Source organism: Chlamydotis macqueenii, chromosome 20 (genome assembly GCF_036417535.1).
Source record: "Chlamydotis macqueenii isolate bChlMac1 chromosome 20, bChlMac1.mat, whole genome shotgun sequence".
NCBI lineage: Eukaryota > Metazoa > Chordata > Aves > Otidiformes > Otididae > Chlamydotis > Chlamydotis macqueenii.
The window spans coordinates 10,962,204-10,988,336 of record NC_141575.1 but is presented as its reverse complement, the minus strand read 5'-3'; the positions used below and the strand labels follow the sequence as shown (position 1 = coordinate 10,988,336).

Here is a 26,133-nt window from a genome sequence, read left to right as displayed (position 1 = left end):
AATGTATTGGCAAGCTCACTGAAATATCTTTACTAATAATTTATTGCAGTTTTTAATTGTAGTTCTGCCTGAATTTCCCTTCTTTATACACAGATTAGATTTAAATGTTAAGTGTTTAATGTGGTGCCTGGACCCTGGCACGACTTGGTACTTTGTGCTGGAATGAGATCTTCTAATGCTGGGACATCAAACTCATTTATCAGTTCTCTCTCCTTGACATATAATTTTGTACACTTTTATTAGGCCAAATATAAATTCTCTTTTGAGGAAGTCCAGGCAAGTAAGTTTGCTGTGCTAAAATTATTCCACAGTGCATTTTATACGGGGCAGTATCTTTTTGTACAAGCATTTTTTTCCAGTTGAGGTGGATTTGCAACCATTTTTCACCATCAGAGATCAGTTCTTGACCTCTGGGCCTCTGATTTCTCTGGGCAACTTTTTAATGGTTTTTTATCAGACGTAGAGCTAGGATATCTGTTTTCCCACTCCTTCACATCTTGTGAAGTTGGTGTTATGTGGAAAAAAAAAATTGCAGAAGCGAGTACTATGTTCATCTTTGGAAAGAGAGGAAGAGTTTTATGTCTCTTGTGTGATACTTAGGTCTCTTTATTGGGGCAGGATTTGAGCTTGGAAGCCTTGCTGAAGGGCTGTCTCAGCCTTTTCTTGAGTGCCTTAAATTCTTAAAAGACAAAATGAACTAGACCTCTGATATTTGCCAGCATTTTTTTCCCCTCAGTTCTCTTTCATGGACTTGTAGTTCTGTACTGAAACGCAGATGACTCTGGAGTACCAATTTAGTTGCTCCATGAGGTTTCCCCATGAATCATGATCCTCTGTGCCTGGGGGTAAGACTGCTGCCATGCTGTGTTCCTCACTTGAAGTGTATAAAAGCCAGGATTCAGAATCCCAGCAAGTTTGCTGAAAGAAAAATCTCCCAGGGGCTATTAAGTCATCACCTCTGGCTTGAGAAATTCATGAACTGCAAATTGCTGGAGGCTCGGAGAGTGTCATTAAATTTGCCTTGCTCTGATACTCTTCCCCAGCAATCTGCTGCTGCTTGCAGTCAGAGACACACTGTTGGGCTTAAATGAGTATTTAATGTTACCTCGTACCTCTCCTCTGTTCTTGACTTCGAGCTGTTCCCCCCGTGTCTAATCCTGCTGGAAGAGAGCAATCCCTGAAGGGTGCAGGCGGCTGTGGGAGGATGGAGGAATGTTTTCATGATGCCAGCTGCAGCTGTAAATTGCCTGCGAGGCTGAGTGTGGAGAGAGCATCGCTAGATGATGGTGTGTGGTGATGATAACGCATCATCTTGGAGATTCCTGCCTGCTGGTGTGGCTGTTCGAGGGGTATGTACTTGAGAATGATTTCAGTTACTTCGTTGCTCTCAGCAGTTTAGTTTAAATAACACTTTTGGTCGTTCTGCTTTATGTACTTGAGAACACATATGTTGGTGTTCTTGATCACATTAATGGAGGGTTATTTAATGGTTGATTAATTGGGAGCTTGCTAGAAATTGGAAGTGTAGAGCAGATGGTTGTTATTTCTGAAGCAAAACAGAGTTGGTTCCGTTGGAAGCATCACCCTGTTCTGCGCTGGGTTTGGGCGACGCGCTGCCGGTGTGCAGAGGGGATGCTGGGCAGACTCCTCCCGAGCCGGCATGGCTGTGCTGCCTGTACACACGTGTTTGTGTCGTGTACTGGGAACTGCTTCGTTCCCAAATACTAAAGTGAGGTGAGTGGATGTGATTTCTGAAGTTGCATCCCTCTCCAAGGCTCTTTTGGTGCTTGACGGGGATGTGTTGTCCCTGTTGGAGATAACTGTGGATGAAGTAGCCATCTCCTGGACTAACATAAAGATACCCCCCAGCTCTACAAAGTCTCTCTCTCTCCTTGAATAAAAGGTGTTCTGGCGGGCTAAGTTGCTGGTTTAATGGTTTCCCCCTGGGTGTGTGCCCCCGTGCATCAGATCAGTACCGTGCACTCCAGGCTCTTTGGCTGACGTTTGTGGATCTCAGTGACCTGGTGCAGTGAGGTAACAAGCAAACACAGAGGTGGAGCATGCTGTTCCCTCCTCGTTGTTAGTCTCTCTTACTTGACATTTTTATTGTGTTCCTCAGCTCATTTTGCATTCCTGGCTGTTCATCTTTGCCTACTAAACTTCCACCACTGTCATAAAGCTTTGTAAGTCACGTATCCTGGAAGAATATTTGGTCTACATATCATTTCTGTTTTGCTGAGAACTTTAACACATTAATGAACACAAATGATAACTCTGCTGTGGACTGCTTTTTCAGAATCTACCTGTCCTCTCTCCCTAGCTGTCTTCATAGCTTGCAATGTCATGAGTATTTCTTTTGGGCGACCTCTCTTGATCCCATTGCCTCGTCCAGAGTTGAGCTAGCCCAGTTTCTTTGTGAGGCCGAGTGGTGAACCAGATCAAAGAATCTACCGATGTTAAAAGTTAAGTGGTAAAAGCCCCCATAAGCATTGGGTCTGTTCCCTGTGTTAAACAAACACAAACAGAGGAGCAGCACAGATGCTGGAGTGAAGGGTGCGTTAAACCAGTTCAGGTCTTGAAATGGTTGTGAATGAATTCCCTCTGCTTGGGACTTGTTGCTTTCAGAGGAACCAACTACCGTAAACTTTATTGGGGGATGCAGAAATTAAATTCTTTTCTCAAGTCATCATCCTCTCTTCCATACTTTCTTACAACTTATGGGATATTTTTGTCCATTTTTGTTTGCTCTTCGATCATAATCAGCGTAACAAAGAGCAAACGCTGTCTGGATGTTTGAAAATACAAGATGAAAAATCATACTCCTGAGTTCCTTTCAAGCCTAGCACTGAAGTATGTTACAACAAGAGTGAAGTTTGCACAGGAGGAACTGAGCACTGTGGGGAAAATGAGTTGACCCTGAAGGTCAGGATGACCAGCTCCAGATACCGTACTGGTGGTTTTTGATTTTTGAGCACACAAGTGTGACATTGTGACAGTGTTGTTAATTCACAGCTCTTTGGTTTTTTTACTAAATGCATTAAGGCGTGCTGCTTTATTAATGCCTAGAGAGACCTTACCTAATTAAGTGCTTTGTTATTTTGTACATAAATTTCAGTTCTTTTATTAATGAAAAAATGTAGGGTTACATTATGAAAACATTAATATAAAGCAACTGCTTTTTCATTTTTGTAAATGTGAATTTTTCTCTCAATATGAGACAGTATTTTCTTTAGATACGAGGTTAATTCCTCAGGTTTTCTTTCCTTTGCTTTTTTGTGTTTAGCTGCAGTTATTCTGCAGCCTCCACCACATATGGCATGTATTGCTGCTGCTGAAATAAAATTGCTGATAAGAAAAATAGACTGAAGTGCCCTCAAGAAACTTCATGTGCACTCTTTCTGCTTGGGGTTGGCAGTGGTATAGATTCCTGTTGGCGTATGGCACAGGTAGCAGCACTGCTATCGAGAGTGTTGTGGTTTTGTTTAGTGAGGGGGGGCCTAAGGTGGCAGCTTCTGTAGGAAACTGCTAGAAGTTGCTCCCCTTTGTTCAGTGGACTCGGCCGGGCCTAGGGCGGACCCGCTGCTGGCCAAGGCCGAGCCAATTGGTAGCAGAATGTTCCGTGATAACGCCTCTGCGATAACGTATTTAAGAAGGGGAAAACAGGAAAAAAAAAAAAAAAGAAAGGAGAGAAGATGTGAAGAAGCTGAGCGGGGGCAGAGGTGCAGAGGGGGAGGCGCAGGCCTCATGGGCCTTGCAGGCCTCACCCTCTGGCCTCTCGCCAGGTGGCCAACTGCGCCCGACTCGGTCCAGCCCGGCTGCAAGAAGTGGAGAGGAGATGAGAAGTGAATAAGATGTAAAAAGGATCCTGAGAGACATCTGCCAGCCTGTTGAGAGGAACGGCTGCAGACGCCAAGGTCAGTTCAGAAGGAGGGGGAGGAGTAATGCGGCTCCTGGCCAAGATTCCCCTGCAGCCTGTGGTGACGACCATGGTGGAGCAGGTTGTCCCCCTGTAGCCCGTGGAGGTCCGTGGAGGAGCAGAGATCCACTTGGAGCCTGTGAAGGACCCCGCACCGGGGGAGGTGGATGCCTGAAGGCAGCTGTGGCCCATGGAGGGCCCGCTGGGACAGCTGTTCTGGAGGGGCTGCACCCGTGGAAGAGATGACCCATGCCGGAGCAGTTTCAGGAAGGACTGTGGCATAGGGGTGGGACCCCATGCTGGAGCAGGGGAGGAATGTGAGGAGTTCTTTCCCTGACCATGAAGCAGCGGCATAAAACAACGTGTGATGAACTGACCGCAACCCCCATTCCCTCTTCCCCCCTGTGCCACTCAGGGGGGGAAGGTGGTAGAGATGTTAAGCTTGGAAAGAGGGAGGGGGGAGGGAGGTTATCTTGTTTTCTGTCTCATTATCCTGCTGTTTGTAGTAATAAATGAATAGTTTTCCCCAAGTCGAGTCTGTTTTGCCCATAACGGTAACTTTAAGGATTTCTCCCTGTCCTTATCTCAAACCTCGAGCCGTTTTTCCTTATATTATCTCTCCCTGTTCTCTCGGAGGGTGGGGGGAGCGAGAGAGAGACTGCGTAGTCTGGTCCCGATCGGGGCTGAACTACGGCAGAGAGCTTTGGGATTCCTGAGGGAGTTGGTTCAGAGCAGGATGAACAGATTATGTGTTTCATAGAATCACAGAATCACAGGATGGTTTGGGTGGGAAGGGACCTTTCAAGCCCACCCAGTCCAACCCCCCTGCCAGGAGCAGGGACATCTCCAACCAGATCAGGTTGCTCAGAGCCCCGGCCAACCTGGCCTGGAATGTTTCCAGGGATGGGGCATCCACCGCCTCTCTGGGCAACCTGGGACAGTGCTTCGCCACCCTCAGTGTAAAACATTGTTTCCTAATTATCTAATCTGAATCCACCTTCCTGTATTTTGAGGTCCTATCAGGTCCTATCACCACAGGCCCTGCTGAAGAGTCTCTCCCCACCTTTCCTGCAGCCCCCTTTGGGCACTGGGAGCTGCTCTCAGGTCTCCCTGGAGCCTCCTCTTCTCCAGGCTGAACAGCCCCAGCTCTCTCAACTATTTCAGTAGGCCAGCGAAATAGCTTTTGTCTTTGCAACCAGATTCTGGGCTTTCTGTGTTTGGAAAAAGTACGTGATATTCTGAATGCTGTGTTTGTGAAAATGCGCCTGCAGCAGATACTGTCACCCTGTGTGACACTGAGGGATGCGATAAAGGAGAGCTTGTAGGCTGGGACTAACGAAGTAACAGAGCTTGGGGAATATGGAGAATGGGTAGATGTTATTGTAGATAAGTGTGAAAATCTTTGTGAAGACTTTGTGCCAGCTCTTTCTTCTACGACAACTCTTATCAGTGCACTGGTCCATCACGATCTTCAAAGTGAATTTGCGGGGCTGCATTTGTTATAGCTACGTTTTCTCAGTACAGCTTGTCAGGAGCTGAATGGCAGGTGCTCACGTACAAAACTTTTTGTTCTTCTAGGTCCTGCCTTGCTGCTCACCAGTGATAACATCAAACAGCGACTCGGTTCTGCTGCGCTGGATAGGTACCTGTCCTCATTATTACTTGTGGAAAGATGCAGAAAGATACTATGCTGGTCTTATAAATACAGTGTGTGGGAATAAAACCCTGTGTGCTGTCTGACTTATACTGTGCTTTCTCTTACATTGTGCATCACTCTTCCCTGTGTAAATATCTGCTGGTATAAATAATGGAGAAATAAAGAAAGCATGAGTCTGGAAATGTGGGCAGATAAGGTTCTTGAGCTGGATGAGCAAGAGATGCAGATCTTTCCCCTTCAAATTTTGTGGCTGACATGTAAGATTTCTCTCTACTCTGTCACGAGCTGTTGATATAAACTGGTTTGGATTTGTTTTTTGTTTCTTTTCTGTCCCCAGTATCCACGAGTACCGACTGACTAGCTGGCTGGGGCAGCAGGAGGACATTCACCGTATCGTGCTGTACCAGGCAGACAGCACCCTTACTCCCTGGACCCAGCGCTGCATCCGGCAGGCTGACTGCATCTTGATCGTAGGGCTGGGGGACCAGGAGCCTACTGTTGGAGAGGTGTGGAAACAGCTGCTTCCTGTCTGTGCGGTGTTAACAGCCCAGGTCAAAGAAGATTGTTTCATACTTCTGAATTTTCCTGGGTTTATTACCCAGTGAAGCATAAATAACAAAATATTTCTGAGAAATATGTATTATAAATAGAAAAAGAATTGGATGAGGATCCTCTGAAATGGCATGTTTTATACAGAAGTATTTCCAGCTAAGATCTCTTCCTCTAAAGAGTCATTTTGGCCAATGGTAAATCAAAAGCCAAATTGCTTTGAAGCTTTGAGTTTCTGTCCAGAATTTCTTTGCAGGATCTCCAGACAGAGAGAGGAACTCTTTTCTGTCTGGATGGAATTCATGGTGTGTGCCTAGGAAAAAGTAGATATAAATTGCATTATGTGAGTAATTGAATATATTTTATTAGAGATTGTAAGCTGGTTTTTTTTTTTCCTCCTTACTATCTATTTTTATTTTTGATATTTTATTACCGAAGTTGTTTGACTGGGCACATAAATTCTGCAAGAAATTTAGAAATGAGGTCACGAGTGAGTTTTTTAGGATTGTGCGGTGCTGAGTCTGACCTGCGGAGAGCCTGGGACTGGTACCATCTGCAGCGTTCGTGTGTGTCGCTTTGTGTTGGCTCTTCATGACTGTATGTGGGAGGCAGGAAGCGCAGTAAAAGCAAGTCTCCATCAGTTGCCTAAAACAACAAAAAAAAAAAAAAAATAAGGAATGCAAGGAGGAAAAAGTGATCTGATTGGAAATGAAGGAACGAAACATGCCAAACATTTGTAGGCTTAAGTATGACTTGGGAGGCGATTTTATTTTGCATTAACAGCGTGTGTCTGTGCTGTGCATTTAATGGTCTGTCTTTTAGGTAAAAAGCATTTATCTTCATCCTCAGATTTGAATCTTTGAATGATTTTGGAGTTCTGTATGCCATGTAAGCCCACAGCTAGCAGCATAGTTGTCTCTGTTGGTTCTTGGTGTGCATAGTTGTCTGCAGATTTGGATAAGAATAGAGGTCGGATGTAGATGTGTGCATATGTATGTATTTCACAAGACAGTATTCTGTTAAACTGGTACTGGAGCAGTAAATACCAGACGCCCCTGTTCCTTTGGTGTGTATAATGTGCCACAGCTGGAGAGGATGCTGGAGAACACTGCGGTCCGAGCCCAGAAGCAACTTGTCCTGCTCCATAAGGAGGATGGGCCTCTCCCTTCCCGAACAGTGGAATGGCTCAACATGAGGAGCTGGTGTTCTGCTCACCTTCATCTCCACTGCCCGCGCAGAGTCTTTTCCAAGAGAAGCCTGCCCAAGCTGGTAAGGGATTCCTGCTTTGGTGGCTGGTCTCTTAGCTGTGCCTTTGCTTGTAATCCATGTATCAAAGGTGATCTGACATAATGACACTACACGATACCCCAGTGTGCAACTGACTGTTACACAGATAGTGTTCTCTTTAAATCTGTTTGGCCTCAATATGCTATAGGAACCGTAGGGATAAGGGGCTCATGTCGTCTTTATGGAGGCGTGCTTGGCCGAAGACAAAAAATACTGTCTCAAGGTCGTATTGATAGGAGTGTACGTGTGGTAGAGTCCTTTTCATTGGGAGGATCCCCATGCTTGCGAAAACCATGCTAGACGTAAAGCAGAGGCAGACTTGGGATGCTTCCTAGTAACTTCAAATCGTTGTCAAGAAAGAGAAATAGCTCCAAAGAGAATACTGTACTACAGTGAAATTCTCCCAGCTACTATAAAAGTATGCGAGATGCATGTGATCACTAGAACTGTTTAGGTAGTTCTTTCACCCTTTTTTCCTTCAACAAACAGCTGTCCACTTTTTAACAGTATATTCTTGGCTGGAGCGTAGACTCTGCCCTGCCTTCAGAATGACCATCTTCTGCCTCTCCTCTGCAGATAGAGATGTACGAACGCGTATTCCAGAAACCACCAGACCGACACTCTGACTTTTCTCGCCTGGCCCGTGTTCTGACTGGAAATGCCATTGCGCTGGTCCTTGGGGGCGGAGGAGCAAGGTAGGTGGCTTATCCTGGGTGCGCTGGTGCCCTGCCACCAGCTCCTAGAGCACCACTGTCACTGGGCTGCGACAGATCGTTCAGAACAGTGGGCATCCTGTAAAATCAGCACTGTTGTTAAAGCAGCATTTGGGGGAGATACTGAGGAGCTGCTTTTGTTACATGAGCTTAACCCGCTGTGCGGATTTGTTCTTGTGTTTCTGCAGAAGGAACATGAGTGTTTGTGACCTCTTGAGACTCTCATAAATTGGGCTTAATACCAGGAGGTGACACGGGCACTAAATATGACTCTTCTTTCTTTTGTTGGTCTACACTATGGATTTTTTTCCCCTATGGATTCTTATATTAGAAAATCGCTCACAATATTTCAAGGGCCCCCAAGCTTTTCAAAGTTTGAGCAGTGAGAGGAATGATGTCCTCTAATGGGCGAGTGTTATCTTCTTTACAGTCACCCCAAACTCCCAGTACCTAGGTACTTCTGACAGCCTTACTTTACAGAAAGATTGTGTTTTTTGCAGACAAAGGATAAGGTATTTGCTGAACACTCTATTAGAATTCCATCTGAATTCCTGGTGAGCTTTGGAAATAAGTTATTAGTGACATTTTTATTTGGAATCCCTTTTTACTTTGAGAGTTTTATGTTGAGAGAGACATAAAATTTTGTAGCCCTTTGTCTCAAGAGAGCCTGTCTTCGTTGTCTTCTTCACCATGGTCTTGAAGGCCTCCTTTAAAACTACTTTGAGATACCACTCTCAAGAAAAATAATATATCATTTGTATGTAGTCTGCCTGTTTAAATTCATGGAAATATCACGTTTTTGACTTTGGGCCAGCGCGTGCTTTGGGCAGAACATTCACGATGGTAAGGGTTAGAGCTCCTTTGTGACAGCTTGTTCTGATTAGTCACTTGGTGCTGAGACAGCCACTGCTTCGGCGTTTCTTTAGGTGTCTACAAAGATGCCTTTATCCTGCTTGCTTTCACAGTGTCCTCACTAAGGTGATTTCAGTATTTCATTTCTGAGATAAGCACTGCCCTGTGGAGACACAAAGTAAAGCAGAGGTGGGGAGCTTCTACTTAATCTGGGTATCTCAGAAGGCTTCTAACGGACTGATGCGAAGCACTCATGGATTTTTTTGTTACAAGCTCTCTGATATCTCTGTCTCTACTGAAACCTGTGTCATGCTAAAATATGTGCACATCTATATTTCTGGCAGCACATTTTGCTCATTCCCTTCCTTTCTTCCTTCTGTAAACACTGCTGTAATTTTTGCCAAACTATTTTTTTTTGTTCTACTACTTAATTTGCAAGCTACCACCTGCTGGTTCTCAAGAGCAGAGGTAAGAAAGAGCAGGATTACTGAGCCTGTTTGTTGGTCCTGTGTTGTCCTCCTCCGCAAATCTGAGCTGCTGCACTGCTGCTGTGTTGGCTTTGGGATTTCTGGATGCACACCACTGGTTCAGCAATGTGCCCGTGTCCCGTTAGCCGTTCATTTGCTCATTTCTGCATCCGTGCAATATGGAGGACTTCAAGGGGATTAAATGGCAGAACGGATAAATAGGATAATTTCTCTGTCTCTGAAACCCTACTTGGGTAACGGTCTAAAATGCTTTTCCTGGGGGTTCAGGCTGGCACGTGGATGGTGTCAGCACTGTGCTTCCAGTGGAAAGGCACCTGTATGCTATCTCTGTAATTGAGTTGTCGTCTAAGTCATGGTTAGGTGAAAGACTGGGATTTCTTAAAAAAAAAAAATCTTTTCAAAGTGAGAATATAATTAAGCCTCTGGGGAAAGCATGAAGTTACTCTGAACTCTGGAAAAGTCAGCCTTTGCAAGGTGCACAGGTCGAAGTACGTTCTTAGGTCCCCATCTCTGCTAACAAGGGAACTTTGAGAGATTATGCACCAGGAACTTAAAATCACCCTGTGATTAAAGCTCATTGCGGCTGAAAGCATCCTGATGGGCTGCTGCGCAGACTCCTGATAATCGTTAGCGTAGCCTTGGTGTAATATCCTACACAGAGTAACCCTCTGCCTTGTTCCAGAAGCATGAATCATACTGGGCACAAAACCCGGAGAGCGCCAGTAGTTACAGGGTGCTGGCTGGTGGGTATTTCTGTTCAAGGCATCGTGCTCTGTGACGCCAGTAATATCAATTATTTAGTTGTTATTTTGGGAATGTTTGTCTGGCTTCCCAGTGACAGTTAGTTTGGGAGGTTTTACTGGAGCATCTTCCTAGTAATTATCTTTGTGGTTTGTCATGACAAAAGGCGCATAAGAACTAAAGGTTTTCTTTCTCTTTTGAGTACAAAAATAAAACAAATCCAAGTGATACAGTTCTAAAATTACAGTGTTTTGCTCTTCTTAAGTGCTAACTTAATTTCACTTAGAAACATTGTGGAGTTGGAGAGAAGGGAGGGAGATTTGCGTTTAGAAAAATAATACCTTTGAAATGGAGTTGCGATAATAATGACACATCAAACCCTGCCAAAAAGGCATAAACCCTCCCATAAATCATTCTCCTGACCTTTAGTCGTCCCACGTACAGCCCACCCTTCTTTGGTTTTCTATAGTTGTCTTGGCAAAGCTGTTTGAAAACGGAAATTTATGGGGAGTAAATAATTAATACAGAAATATCTGGGAATCCCTAGGGCTTTGGGGGGAAAAAAAGGATTGTGCTGTTTCAGAAGACTGACTTAAGGCAAAAGGTGATGACAAGCGTTGTTGTTGATTAAAATGTTGTTATTCTAGGAGTGAATTTGATCCACCATGCCTGTTCCACATTGGCATAATGGGAAAATGAGCAGTGTTAGCCCTTCTCCAGGTTGGTTATGTTGGTGATAAGCTGTATTTGCAGTAATGCACGATACACGTACATGATATGCGTAAGATATGCTTGTTAAGAAGGAAAGAGCTGTTGTAAAAAGAAGTTACTTGCCTTTTTTGGATGTGCTGTCTAAAATAAGGCGTAATAGTCAGCTACACGTTCATGCCTGGAATGAAGGCACATGATGCCAGAGACCTTTACCAGCTGGTGCTCGTGGAGCCTGCACGTCCGGCCCTGTCTGTGCTGCATGATGCGCGGGTGGATGGGGCTCTGCAGCGTGCCGTGCCTTTCCCTTCTCTCCACTGCCCTTTCCTTCAGGCGCAGCATTTAAGCGTTCCCTGAGGAGCTGCTGTTGAAGAATATTTGTAGATATTTCATCAGCGTGTCTTTTCTCCATTTTCCATTTAGTTTTCTTCTCTAACTTATTATTTCACCTCAGCTCTTGATATGTCAAGTAGTGTTTTTTTCCCACAGCCCTTTCTTGCTGACTCTAAGGATTTGACTCAGACTCACACCTTTTCATTTTGGGCAGCTGGCCTGTTTCATCAACTTCTTTTTCTGCCTTTTCTTCTTACTTTCAGCTCTGGCCCTCTGAAAAGGGAGGGAAAAGCAGCAGCAGTGTAGAAGCAAATTATGCCTTTCTGTGATGGAGATGTTTGTGTCTGATGAACCCACTTGTTGCCCTGTCTGTCTGTCTGTGCTCCTGAGGCCCGTGCCACATGCAGAGTGCTCACACTCCGTGCTTTTAGAGAAAGCCAAACGTGCAGGTCAGCCTGCCCCCAGTCACTTACTGGCTACTGCGCTGAGCCTGACTTGGGTCTCTGTACTCCTTAAAGCCTGGCTTTATCTTCTGATTTGATGGCTTTACCCAATGATGAAAAGACTAGAAGTGTGCCCAAGAGGCAGATCTCATAATTATTCTGCTCTCAGGAGATCACATTTACCTTCTGCACCCTTGTCTGCCTCCAAGACCGCTGATTGCACAAAGAATGAAACAGGGAGGCTTTGCTGTCACGGCGTCTCTTATGTTTGGCTGCAACTCCAGCTTCTTCAGGCAAGTCTGAGTAAAAACCTGCTTATCAGTCTTGCTTACCTTCTCTGCCACCGGACACTGATCCCTTGGCATTGCCGTTTATTCAGAAGGCTCAAAGACAGAATTTCTTTGTGCTTAATCCCCACTGGGAGAAAGACTTACAGTTTATGAGTAATCCGTAGCGTAGCCAGGTTGGGCAAAACTGTGTTGTGCAGTTGGAAGGATCCAAGGGATGTACAGGTCAGCTTGTCCTTTCTACATGGGTCAAGGAAGGAGAAGGCAGGGCACGCGCATGCCCACCTTGTGATGTGGTGGGTGCACACGTGCATCTCCCGGTGCGGGTACAAAGAACTTTTCATTGAAGGCTGGGTCCAATGCTGGCAGCACACGGAGAGGTTTCCCAGCTGTCGCTGTGCCCCTTTGTGTTTCTGAGCAGGCACGGTAGAGAAGGATTGATGAAAAGCTCCTAAGATAATATAAAGAAAAATTTAAAACAGTCTTTTTGAGAACTTTACAAGATCATATTCTTTTCTGAATGTTGATGCATGCTTTTAGCCTGCAAGTTTGGCTGGGAGGTGAGGAGCTCTTGTGTGTGAACAAACCCTGTAGTGCTTTCCCAGCTCCATCTTCTTTGAAAGGGAGTTGAGTTTGGGTGTTGGTGACCTGCCGATCCAGGTGAGTTACTTGGAAGGCTGCATTGCTGCTGTAGTGCCTTTGCACATCGCTGTCCTCTGAGGCAGAGCGCCTTCCGGGGAGCTCCCGCGCCTTTGCAGACAAAGGGATGTGTTGCTGATGCTCCGTGGCCTGTAACGGCACTTCGGTTACAGCCTCGGCAGTTAGGTGGTGTCAGAGTTGGCATTAAGTGCAGAGGCTGAGTTTGCGGTGTGCTCGTGTGGGGAGTCAGAAATGATTAATGAAGAGACTGGTGTGGTTTGGGTTTTGTTTTGCTGTCTGGTTTGTTATTTTAACTTGGAGAGAAGCCTTAAAATGTACGGAAACCTTGTGTTTTCATCCCAGGTGAGGGCAGGCTGGTTCTTAATTCTTTTTCCCCTGATAACTGAGGACAGCAGGTGTTTTGTGGTTACCAAAACACCTGCTTTGTTATTTAGTTGCTTAATGCTTCCTACTCAATTGGATTTTGCTGTCTCAACTCTGAGAAACTTTCACTTCTTCATTGCGTGATGCAGGTCTTTGGTGTCTGGCAAGAGGATGCACTGCAGAAATTCTGCTTTCGCCTCCTGTGAAATTCTCATCAGCTTTTTCTGAGAGAAGCTATGAAGTCACTGTTTTCTTTCCCTTGCTTGAATTGGTTGAGGAAAAGTTGACAAGCTGCCAGCATTGATGAACGTGCAAATACTCAGCAGCATAACATGGTAACGCAACAGTTGGACTCACTGGGGCAATGTGCTGCAAGGAAGGGATGTCAGAAATAAAATATCTTCTTTTTTGGGGCTGTTGTTAGCTCTACCAAAGACCAAGGTCAAACAACAGCACAGGAAGGTCTGGTTTCCAGCACTGCTGTGGAGGAGAGCACTGGGAGCTGTAGCTGTGCAGGTTGTCTAGCGACTGAGATCCCTTCTGAACTGTCATCTTTTGCTCCATGGTCCACAAAAGCAGAGTCTCTTCCCTGAAAATAGGGAAGACTGCACAGAAAATGTCCAAACTTAGTGAGTCTTCTGGGGCATGACAAAAGTTAGATCAGGAGGGAGGTTTGGGCACCGTGGGGTGGAACAGGCTGGCTGGGAGTGCAGTGGTGGAGCTGACCTCTCATAGCCCAGCCTGCAATGTATGGTGAAACATCTGAGGAATAAAAAGCTGGAATTTGAGGTGGAAACAATGTTCCAATGACAAAGTGCTGTCCTCAGGATGGACAGTTTGCTCACAGGATGCTGACAGTGCACTTCCTTTCCTGCGGTGCAGGTGATAGCAGTTTTGTGGTTATGAAGCCCTGGTGTTCAGTCTTGGACAATAACAGAGTCTTCTGGGGAGACTGCCTGGAGTTTTATGCTGCAGATTCTTCAGGTTCAGTCCCAGCAGTTAAGCAAGATTAATTCTCATTCCTCAGCTAAGACGGATAGCTAACCATATGGGGCTTTTTGCTGCTATCAGTGGGAGAAGTGTGTATGTGGACGTTGTCTTAAAACTACCAGTGCAGAGCTGTAGTACTTGAAATGAGAGGTGGTGGGCTCCCAAGAGGTGTTACTGTGCCTCAAATACAGGGTAGTAACTGGCAGCGTGAAGGGAGTTGCTTTTTTTAAACTACTAAACTTGACCACAAGCACCCAGATAATGTGCTGTTGCAAGAATGTGTGGGGGAAGCGGTAGGGGGAGAGGGGAGGAATTTGGTGCCTGAATTCAGAAGCTACCTCCAGAGACGTGCACTGAAAATTCCGGCATAAAGAGCACAGAGCAGTGATTTTCCCTTTGGGATCCTAAACGTGCTCAATATAGAGATTACAGAAGAGATGAAAGAAAATCCCATGGGAATTTCCTGGAGTCCTGATGTTCCTCACGTAAGTTGGAACACAGTAAATGTTGTTCAGCTGCTTTGCTGGGTTGAAAATTTTACATAGACTGAGTCTAACCAGGTAACCCCAAGGTACGGGGATAGGGATTTACGGAGCCCAGATGTGCTGCGTTACCAGTTCCTTGTGCTGGAGAGTAACAGTGCTGCTCACCTTGAGAACTTGCTTAATAATGTTGTCTTCATGCTTCCATTCCTATCCAGACAGTACATAATCTATTCACCTTTTTGCTTTTTCCACTTGGCCATGCCTCTGCTGGTCTCTAAGTCTCTGTTTTCCCTTTCTGACACATCCGAGCCCTAAGATGACCTGGTTTCTTGCACCCTTTTTGTTCCACACATCATTCCTGCTTGTCTTCTTTATATCTGCCCTTCAGTTCCTTTCCCAGCCTTTGCTTTCAAGTCCTCTCTCAACAGACCCATTGCAAAAAGCTGAGTTTGCCAACTGCTTCTGCCATACTGGGGCTGTCCTTATTTGTCAACTGAACAGAAACGCACTTGGCTCTAAAAATAATCCTGAGATCATGCAGTGAGCTTCGGGACTGCACTGCGTTTTGCAAATAGACTATTGATAGCAATGTTTAAGGTTGCTCTCTGTGGTTTATAACAGGATACAGACATACCCTTCATTTGTTATCTCTGTCTCACAGTGCTTAAAATTCATAATAAACAGAGGACTGACAGCTTGAAAACTGTGTAAAAATCAGATTATCATTCTTTGAAGTATTAAAAAACCACAGTCTGATAAAACACTTGTTGTGAAGTAAATGATGAAACAAAATTCTTGCTAAAACCATTGTTCTTCATTCTGACCTTGGCTAGGACAGCTCTGAAAGAGCAACGACAGCCTCTCTGAGATGCTCGTGGTGCATTGAGTTACTGCAGCTATTGAGGGTTAAACCACTGGAGCGAGGAATGGCAGCCAGGATTTCAGCTCCTGACGTCGCATGGGCTTGAGCAAATGGCTTCACCGCTTAGAACTTGTGTTCTCCTTTTGTAAACTGAGGCGTTTCCCATCCCAGCTTTGGCATCTGTGCAGGTCACCCTTCATAAATTGCTCTGAAGCACTTACAGGGAAGAGGAGTATAAACCATTACCGCTAGGAATGGGTTTTAGGAGGGCATTGTTAGCTCTAAATGTGTATGGATTTCTGCTTGGACGTGTCTGGGGAATTTGCTTGAAATCTGACATCCAGCCCAGTTCTTATGATAAAGTTAACTCACTGCTCCGGTGTGCAGTTGCTGAGGAGTAACCGGGCTGCTGGTAACCCTGTGTTGGCTGGGTGCAGTGCCAAAGCGTGGTCAAGATTTTTGCAGGGGCTACTGAGATTTGAGAGTATCCTTGCCTGTTCTGGGCAGCAGAGAGCCTGCACAAGCACACCCTGTAGTCCCTAGCCAGTTCTGGGCAGCGCCAGCTCTGGTGTCTTCTTCCAGAGTGCAGAGGTGCTGCAGGAGAGGGGCTCTGATGGGAGCCGGCAGGTTCCTGAGTAGCTGAGTCAGTAGGATGTGCCAGGTCTTGATCAGCTGGGGGGGCTGCATTTGCTTTCCTGCTGTCACGGGAAGGTTAGTGGCTGGACGCAGTGATGGGTGGGTCCAGTGCTGTGCTCAGGCAGGTGAGCAGCCTTGGTGGTGTGGAGAGCGGCGATCAGCGGTGCTGGGCTCTGCTTGGGCTTGGCAGAGATCTCTGTCTCCAGGCTGGTGTATGGCAGTCCCCAACGGAGCCAGGCTGGCACAGACTGGGTCCTTCTGCACTCAGTTTGCTCCATTTTCTAATTTCTGCTTATGCAATATAACAGGGAGGGAGGAGGTGTTTGCAATTCCTGGTTTTTTCTGATTCTCTTCCCCAATACAGTTGGGCAGCATCCGTGAAATCCATGTTTCCTTTCCAGTTGCTTGCTCGAGGTACTGAGATGGCAGGCAGTGACTCTGCTTTCCTCTTCTATAGCAAGGCAGGTTTTGAAGAATATGCACCACTAAAGGGATCCCATTTCTCATCTTGATATTGCTGTTAAGTGTGGCGGGGAACAGAACTGAAATATGAAAGAAACTTGAAAAATGCTTCTTCCCTTCTTTTAAACTGAAGAACTAAGCTTATGGCCCAGCATCTGCAGTCTGTCAGTGGCCAGTAACAACTGATGAAGCAAGATTGCTGCAGCATGGAAGTATCAAAATGAGACAAGAGGCTGAATCTGCTTTATGTCATGGAAAAAGAAAACCCTGAATACTTGAAATATCCTTCCTCCAATTCCCTTTCCTCGAAGTAATCCCTTTGTAGACCAGGCAAAATCTGTCTTTTGACATTTGGAAGGGCAGGAGTTTGGCAGCCCCGAGGTTAATCCTCATGACCTTCGCATTCTTCACCCTCCGCCGTCTTCACCCTCCTTGGCGTGCGGTTAGCTTGCTGCTGCGACAGGTGCGTTTCGGAGGAAGGGCAGCTGTTTGATGATGTGTGGTATGTTTTCATGTGTGTAGAGAGACATCTGTATCTCAGTGCACAGTGGAGTCGTAATTTTTCTTTGTTATATCTCTTTTTCAAGCTCAGACTGCTGTATGAAGGTTTCAGAGCTTATAGTTATTCATACAGGTGTTTGGAGGAGTGGCCTGCGACCTATGTGTTCGCGTTCTTGTCATGAGTAGAGCATCTGCTAAGGGAGGGATTCTGCCCCTCTGCTCCACTCTCATGAGACCCCACCTGCAGCGCTGTATCCAGCTCTGGAGCCCCCAACATCAGAAGGATGTGGAGCTGTTGGAGAGGGTCCAGAGGAGGCCACGCAGATGATGAGAGGGCTGGAGCAGCTCTGCTGTGAGGCCAGGCTGAGAGAGCTGGGGCTGTTCAGCCTGGAGAAGAGGAGGCTCCGGGGAGACCTGAGAGCAGCCTTCCAGTGCCTAAAGGGGGCTGCAGGAAAGGTGGGGAGAGACTCTTCAGCAGGGCCTGGTGTGACAGGACGAGGGGTCATGGCTTTAAACTGAAAGAGCGGATTCAGACTGGATGTAAAGAAGAAATGTTTTACGCTGAGGGTGGTGGAGCACTGTCCCAGGCTGCCCAGAGAGGTGGTGGATGCCCCATCCCTGGAAACATTCCAGGCCAGGTTGGCCGGGGCTCTGAGCAACCTGATCTGGTTGGAGATGTCCCTGCTCCTGGCAGGGGGGCTGGGTGGCCTTGAAAGGTCCCTCCGCACCCAGATCATCCTGGGATTCTGTGATCCATTGACACGTGCAGGTAAACCGAACCTAAATCTGAATTTCAGTGTCAGACATGCAGTCAGGCTCCTGGATTCCTGTTGTCTTTTGAAAAGCAGATTTGATTTCAGAGCAATATCCAGGAGCTAAAATAGCAGAGAAAGAGTCTAGATCTTTATCCTTAAAGATAAAATTACACCTTTGACTTGGTGTTTTACTTTCAGTGCTGTTTTGTAGAGGCTGAAGGAGAATGATAAGGAATGTGGGCTTTTCCTTGGAAAAGCTGATGCTCTCTCATGTTTGGATACCTAATTTGAGTCTGATCCAGGTCAGCCCTGGAGTGTACTGTTTGAACAAACAAAACCCAGGTCCTAAAAATAAAACAGTGAGTTCTGAGTGTTTGCTTTTCTTGAGAAAACCTCATGAGACACGGCTGTGAGCTTGTACCGAAGGCTTCAGACTTGCTGTTTGCAAATGGTTGGTAATAGACTGCAGCGTAATTGCTCCTAAGAGGACTTTGCTTTTGATTTCTTCAGGGACAGACCATCTTGTGTATTGCCTGAGAGCTCGGCCGCATTAATCGTGTTTATGCATCAGTTCAAAACTCTGCCTCAAAGTGCAGTTGTCTTAACTGCAGACAAAGCCGTGTGGCTGTTACCAGATCTGAGTGCTGATTGCTCAGTGAGTTGTGTGGTAGTTGGGTCATGGCATGCACATAAAAGCCCTGTTCATATGGCTTGGCACCCACATAATGTTTAATGATCTGATTTTTCCTTTTCCCATCTGTAGCACCTATGTAATCATTGCTCATTTGCTCCTGTTTGCCATGGGGGTGGAAGGTTTTAATGCTTTCTATTAAATCCTCTGAGCGACGGGAGCTTGGGAGCCATCTACTTCCAAGTTATGAGTTAAAAAAAGAAAGATTAATTGCAAGTGGTTTATGTGGACTCTCCTGTCCTGATCTCCGGTCTTCAACCCACCAGACTCATTTATCTTAGCCGTACTTTGATATACAGGTGAAATTAAGCACGGAGATGGTGGAGCTGTGGTGTAACTCTTGTTACTAGTTTTGCATCTCTTTGTGCCAACTGAAAAGACTTGGGTGTGTTAGAGCTGCCAGTCTGAGGAAATGCTCTCCACGCTGCGTCCTTGCAGGAAGATGGTAAAGCTCTTGCGTGGCTGTGGTTTTCAGGAATCTGTCTAACCTTACCTGGGCAATGAGCTTTGCTGTTAAGAAAGAGGAGATTGGAGATGTTGTGGGTAAAATCACAGTTGAATTCTTTGAAGTGCAATGCTATTGTCTTACTTCTGCAGCTTCCAGACTTTGTGCTCAAAGGGTTTATTTTCACAAATAACTTTCAAAGGATGGAGGAAGGAGGGAAGATAGATAATTTCTTTAGAGAACAAATCTTTCTTTGCAGATAACGGAATTGTTTCTTGGCTCAGAGTAAGAGACAGAATTTTGTTTGGCTTCCTCAAGCAGGGAGTGATGGGGAGGTGCAGTTTGATTTAACTCCGCTGTTTAAAGGTGGTGTATAAAGCAGAAACAAGCTCAGCACTGAAAGGACACTGTATTTGGATTTTCTGGCAGGGAGGTAGTTTCACCGTGATACACAGGAGCTGCTTTTTCTGCTGAGTCTGCCTGCATGGCCCCGAGCGCGGGGGTTAATGTGTGGTCCCTGTGGAATGGCAGGGCCAAAGGGAACATGACTGCTTAGCTCTGAGTTAGGGGATGGTGGGAATCTGAGGGCAGAGAGCGAGGATGAGGGGAGGCCGTTGCTAACGGAGGGGAGGGCAGGAGGAATTCAGGTCTCTGGGTCAATACACCTGTCACTGGGGATGGTCTTAAAATGGGCAGTGCTGGGTAAGTTCATGTTGGTAGCTGGATGTTGGGGTGAGAACCCAGTAGCGTGGGATTATTCCCTCTATTTAGCTTAGAAATTTGACCAATTAATGGGCTTAATTAATTAATTAGTGTTGTCCTGGCTGGAAACTTCCTTGTAAGTGCACAAGTATTACAGCTGCGGCAGAAACGCAGTGGTCTGTTTTCTGTTATCCTTTTGAGCTGACAGCTTAATCACTGTAATTATTCTGGCAAATTTATGATACTGGGAAGCTTTATGGTCAGGAAAGCTGGGAAATAATGTTCTTGGAAAGATACAAGTGCATTTAGACTTCAAAGCAGTGTTTGTGTGTATTGGTGCAGCTACAAAAGATTGAAGGTGCCAAACTGGAGTTGCGACTTGTAGAAGACTTGTCTGGTTTCCAACTCAGCGACTGTGCCACTCAGCATCGGGATCAGCAACGAAACACATACCAAAACATGCTACTTGTTATATAAAGAGGAAATTTCTCTTCGTCTCACATTTCCGGATACCACCCTGTATAGCCTTTCATTTAAATAACATCTAATCTCCTCCCTGCCCCAATCCAGTGAGCCCCTCCAGCATAGCTGGGACGTATCTACCGCCACCGCCAAGATGTTATTCAGAAAGCAGTTCTGGGGTGGATGTGGCTGTCTCCGGTGGTCTTGCGGCCCACTCATTCAGTGGCCAGCCCCAGTTTTGGGATCCCGGTCCGAGAAGTGCAGGTGAGCCCCCGTGCCGTACCTGGCAGTGTTTCAGGGTGTGCTCTCCGTTCCCACGGGCTGGAAGCTCGGTCACCTTCCGTTTGTTTTAGCGCTTTCAGAGCAGTGCTGGGGGAGTCGTTGTCTGATACGCCACTTTTGCACGTCTCTAAAGTGGAAATAGTAAATGCTCATCTGCGCTTACCCCGTAAGCTGGGTGGTCTGATGACTTCTCGTAACCTGCTTTGAATCGAAGATGTTGTATGAAGGAAAAGCTGTTTTCATTTGTATAGCTTTGCTTCTCCAGGAGCTTTAAGGCTATGAGGGAGCCTTAATTCAGGTTTGTTAGCATCTGGTGGAGCTTAGGAAAGTCTGCTTGGCAATTTCTCTATTTTTCTACCTACTTCACCACTTCACTACATCAGGAAGGCAGTGCAGCAGCTGTGTGTCCTCCTCTGGGGAGGCTTTGGTTAGAGACACAGCAGAGCTCTGCAGCAGCCGTGACCTTAATCCTGTTTTTAACCAAAGGAAACAGCGTCTCTTCAGCGCATTCAGAGAGATCTTCATCCTGCTGAGTCCATTAGGAGACGAGCTGGGTGCTGGGGAGGCCGAATACCCGAGCTGTGTTCTCCCTTACTTGCTGAAGCTGAAGTGGACTTTGGAAGCATGTGGCGTGATCCATCTGCAGCATTGCCTTGCTGCACTGTTAGTCACGGTCTGAAAAACGAGTGTCCCCTCTCTGTGTGCTCACGTATTGTGTTTATTCCTCCTAACGCTGACAGGCAATGTTCTATTGATATGTTAAACGTGACTTGCAGAGAAAAAATTGGTGCACAGTCTCTGTTTTTGTATTAATTGTATTTTCTTCAGCCCCCTGACCTGAGCAGGGAGGACAGCTTGCATTCCTGCTGACACTTTAATCTGAACTGTCCTGCTGCGTTTGCTCGCTTCTTCCCGCGAGTCACATCTAATCTGAGCTCGGGCAGGCACGTGTGGAGCTGACACATGCACGTCTCACAGAGGAATTTTTCTTTTATCAGTAGTGCTCTGGCCTTCGTGCGTTACAGTCACATGCCAGCGGCGTTTCCCGGGGGGATGAAAGCAGGGGCTTGTTTCGGGAGCGGGAATTTTCCTGCCCTATCGTCTGCCAGCAAGGCTGTGCTCTCTGCTTACTGTGCCCTGTTATTTCAAGGAAGCACGTCTCTCCCGTAACTCCTCGCCCTGCTTCATGGGCATTTATTTGTGACCGTTAGTAGGAAAGAAGTAGTGATTGGGATTTGGGAAGCACGGCACTGCTTTTGGAGGCTTCTAAAGCGTATTGCCAGGAGGAGCCTGGCGAGTAGGGCAGTAAGCAGCGCTGTGGGGCAGCTGCTGCAGAGCCCGTAACTCGCCTGGCTCTCGGGTCAGGTTGCGAGGCAATGGGAGAGGTGAAAGCCTGGCTCTTATTTCCAGTTCTTCCTCAAACTGATTGGTGCCGTTTCCGCTCTCTCTGCAAAGGGCAGTCATTAATCATACCTGTCCTAGGGGCCGATACACAATGGAAAAGTTTTTGTTAATATACAGACTCTGCACTTCTTGGGCAAGTCTTTGGGTTCTGGTACAAATTATTTGACAATAATCTTCTAGGTTATTTGTCCTTGGTGCCAGGAGTCCTTGTCATTGTCCTGGGGACAAGTGTTAATCCTGGCAGGGGAAATGCTCCGTCCAGCTGCACCGTCAGGCAGCTTCAGGCAAAGGACAGCTGCGTGTGCAGCTCCAGCAACATCCCCTCTCTGAGCAGCTCTTTCCTCGTATCTCGGTGGCCTCCCCTGTTCCTCCTTTCCTCCAGAGCAAGACATTCAGCTTCGTGTCAGCCAGGTCACTGGAGATTTCCCCGTCCCTCCTCTGCTCCACGCGAGTGCTCTGGCACTGATGCGTACGTACAGCGTTGCCGTGAGCAATTGTCCTTTGTGCTCCTCTTGACAAACACGTGTATTTACATGTGTTGCCCTAAAATGGGACAGATCCCCTGTGAAACTGTGCCTGGTATCACAAGAAGTGCACGATCCCCGGTGGTTTGGTGTTTTTTTTTTTTTTTTTTTCTTTTTTTTTTTCCCCTGCCCTAATACTCCCACTGTTAACAGGACCTAGCTCCTGGCTTCAGTTTCTTTTCCTCTGTAGTTGCAGCATGAGAGCTGCCCACACCGGCTATCCGTGGTGCACCGGCAAGGCGTCAGTGAGTGGGATGGGTGCTGCCTGGCAACGCGCCGGCTCCACACACGCCTTCCCCTGGCAGCCTGCCCCGTGTTTATGTACGCCGGGAGCTGCGGAGAAGTGGCCAAGAGAGAACCAACTGCGAGGAGTTGTGGAAAAGTTTCATCTAGTAGTGTTTCTGGGGTAACTATGGCCTAAAGCTGTAGGGAGGTGAAAAAATTTAGGAAGAAGTTACATCTTTAGGAGCCTAGGTGGTGCATGGAAAAATTAGGTGGGTTCACACACTTTGGACTTTCCTCGGGATTTTGGTTTGTGCAAATGAGTTAAACATGAAGCTGTTCAGGATGCTGGAGCTAGAAGAATCAGCTTTGTCATTGTCTATAAATGAAACATAACTTAGGCTGGCAGTCAATGGAAGGTCCCTTTTTGTGGAAGAAAAGTACTTTCGTTCCCATCTTGCAGGCCAGTGCTTGGAAATGGATGTGTCTGTTGGAGACAGGTGGCTGTTACACCTTTGGCTGGAAGATTGTATTGCCAGGGGCTCTGCCGATGCGTGACACAGGTGATGGCTTGCTGAGAGAACTAATAGCAATCTTTTGTTGTTTATTCAAGGGTATCATACAGCAGATAACAAATCCAGCATGATCACATCAAATCCCTCATATCTTATGGATGCACGAACGCATGAGCGAGGAGATCCAGTTTCGGAAGAGATTAAAGGGAGAGAATCCGGTCTGGAGCTCGTCCTCGCCAGTTTAAAATCGCCCTTCACGCAGGAAATGCTTTCCAGTGGTTAACGTGTCTTACCAAACCCACATGATGTAGGCTTTCCCCAGGCAGCAGGTGGGATAGTGTGAGGTCTGTTCCTCAGCGAAACATCGGTGTCAGCTCATCCGTGACTTACGCACGGGGGTAAGGCAGCCGTGAGTGCCAGGCGCCAGCAGCAGATTGCCATCTGAAAGCCTACAAACAATGGGCTCCCTGGCAGGGGTTAAAATCAAATTCTTTTAACTTAAGGCATCTTATGAGAAGAAGCAATAGTAAAGCAGGGGAAGGAGAATTTGGAGAGGAAAGCTAAACAAGCCGTCTTCTGCTCTTGGCTTGCACGAGCACGGATCTGTCACTGGAGTCATTCACACCAGGATAGCCGAGAACCTGTCTGAAAGCGCTTCAGCAGCTGGAGGGGATTTATTTCGATGGAAAGAATGTGTTCAGCATAGCTTGGCCAGATGACACCTATGGTGGACCTGGCAGCTGTTCACAAGTATTTATAGGATGTAAACAGCGAGGGGAAAGAGGACGGAAATAGAGCGCGGCAGGGGGGAACAGGAAAATGGGATGAAAATGGGAAAAGGGAGATCTTGTAGCTGTGTGGCTTAGACTGCAAAGCATCCATGCAGGTAGAATGAACTAATTGACTGACTTGATATTAATTGGACAAAGGATTTGAAACGAGAGGCCGTAGTTTTGTACAGATAAGAAGACACTGCTAATTTCTCTGCTTCTGTGGTGGTTCTCTAGAACAGACAGGGATCCCTCTCCCATTAGGGAATCGCTGTTTATAAGATCTGATCAAATGTTCCACCTATTTTCTGATGGCAGGCGGTAGTGGTTGCTTCAGAAACGAGTATTTGCAGCAATTAACAGCTTCTGAATGCATGGTTGCACCTTGATTTTTTTTTTTTTTTTTTTTAATGTTTAGTAGCCGCTGACAGCCTCATTCTTTTGATTCAGCCAGTCAACATTTGAATCTGTCTGTGATTTGAGCTCTTCAGCATGTGGTGACAGGGGACTGCCCAATTTCGGTTACATACACATAGAATCACAGAATTACAGAAGGGTTTGGGTGGGAAGGGACCTTTCAAGCCCACCCAGTCCAACCCCCCTGCCAGGAGCAGGGACATCTCCAACCAGATCAGGTTGCTCAGAGCCCCGGCCAACCTGGCCTGGAATGTTTCCAGGGATGGGGCATCCACCACCTCTCTGGGTAACCTGGGCCAGTGCTCCACCACCCTCAGTGTGAAAAAATGCTTCCTTCTATCCAGTCTGAATCTCCGTCCCTCTGTTTTAAAACCATGACCCCTCGTCCTGTCACACCAGGCCCTGCTGAAGAGTCTCTCCCCACCTTTCCTGCAGCCCCCTTTGGGCACTGGGAGCCGCTCTCAGGTCTCCCCGGAGCCTCCTCTTCTCCAGGCTGAACAGCCCCAGCTCTCTCAGCCTGGCCTCACAGCAGAGCTGCTCCAGCCCTCTCATCATCTGCGTGGCCTCCTCTGGACCCTCTCCAACAGCTCCACGTCCTTCTGATGTTGGGGGCTCCAGAGCTGGACACAGCGCTGCAGGGGGAGAGTAATTTACACACACGTCTGTGTGTAAATTCTTCCCTTTCTGTTAAACCTTCTGCATGGCGATTTGTCTGGCCCCGTGTGTCTCCCATCAGTTGTGATCTTTGCCAGTCAGAGATTCAAGTCTAGTTTCTTCTCACGTGAAGTCCTCCCTATATTCTGGTCATCTTTTGTGCTTCTCTCTGTCATTTTCCGCTAGTGCTATTGGTTTTTTTTAAGTGAGAAGTCTGAGCTTCCTTGCAGTTTTAAAAACGCTGGTGCATCCTGAATGTATGTTCTTGTGTTTCCTGTTTTGTTCTGGTTCCTTTGATTTGCCTTTTGAGTTTCCACTGAATGCTAGGTTAGTGTTTTTCAGAGAATATCCGCAGTGGTTCCAAAATCTCTCTGTGTGAGTGAGGTAGTTGAGAGCTCATTGCTGTAGGGGCTTTTCTGCTTCTGTTTCTCTCTTACCCCATCAGCACTGTTGTTTATCACTTGACTCCATCATTGCTCTGCTCCTGCCTTCTCATCAGTGCGTCGCTTCTTGCTCTTTGTTTTCCATCTTCACGTTCATCGTTAATCCATACCGTGACCCATCTTGTGGTCCCGGGCTGACTGGGTTTCTTAGAAGAATCGCTAGAAAAGACTCTTGTGGAGAGGTCTCTAAATTCCAACTGTTCTTGGCTGCTTTGGAAGAGCCCTAAGTGCGTTGCTCCCATACAGCCATGTTGACTTTTCCCTCGCATGTCCACTGGCTTGGTTCTTGGCTGTTATTTTCGTATCGCTGGGATATGTATCACTTTCGTACTGAAGTCCGGCTGCGTGGTCTGCACTTCCTGGGATCCTCAGGGAGTCTGTTTGAAGATTTCTGCATTCATGGCATCTTTTTCTGGCATTGAGGCTTGTTTAGCAAGAGGTCGGCCGTTCAGCTAGTGCACGCTCGTTCCCTTAGGAGGTGGCATTTGTGTTTTTATGCCTTTTCAATGTTTATCTCATAATGGCTTTTTTCTTTTCCTTTCTTGGCACAGGGGCTGCTCCCAAGTGGGAGTTATCAGAGCGCTGATTGAAGCTGGCATCCCCGTGGATATGATCGGAGGAACGTCCATTGGTGCTTTTATGAGTGCCTTGTACGCCGAAGAACGCAGCTACAACCAGATGAGGATCAAAGCCAGGCAGTGGGCCATGGTAAGCGCTGGAGATGTCGCACTTCCCCTCGGATGGAGTGCAAGAGCTTCACCGCAAGCCTGAGCAGGCAGCGGTGCGCAAGCAGCCGCCCAGGGAAAGTGCCACCACCTGCACTTCGGTGTCTGCGTGACGAAAAGGGCCCTGCGCGGCAGCGAGGGAGGGAAGTGGGAAAGCTGCTCTCTGTCACGCCGGCAGGCGATGCGAAC

The 26,133-nt window shown here is 46.8% G+C and overlaps 1 protein-coding gene across 3 annotated transcripts in view; it reads left to right on the top strand.

Moving 5' to 3' along the window:
- PNPLA7 (patatin like domain 7, lysophospholipase) overlaps positions 1 to 26,133 on the top strand; it is a 127,383-nt gene that overhangs the window by 68,779 nt on the left and 32,471 nt on the right. For all 3 annotated transcript variants that reach the window (XM_086763494.1, XM_086763496.1, XM_086763497.1), the window contains 5 exons: positions 5,495 to 5,558; positions 5,911 to 6,079; positions 7,209 to 7,391; positions 7,986 to 8,104; positions 25,771 to 25,927. In XM_086763494.1, coding sequence (XP_086619620.1) covers positions 5,495 to 5,558; positions 5,911 to 6,079; positions 7,209 to 7,391; positions 7,986 to 8,104; positions 25,771 to 25,927 — 692 coding nt within the window. The remainder of the gene's footprint in view (positions 1 to 5,494; positions 5,559 to 5,910; positions 6,080 to 7,208; positions 7,392 to 7,985; positions 8,105 to 25,770; positions 25,928 to 26,133) is intronic.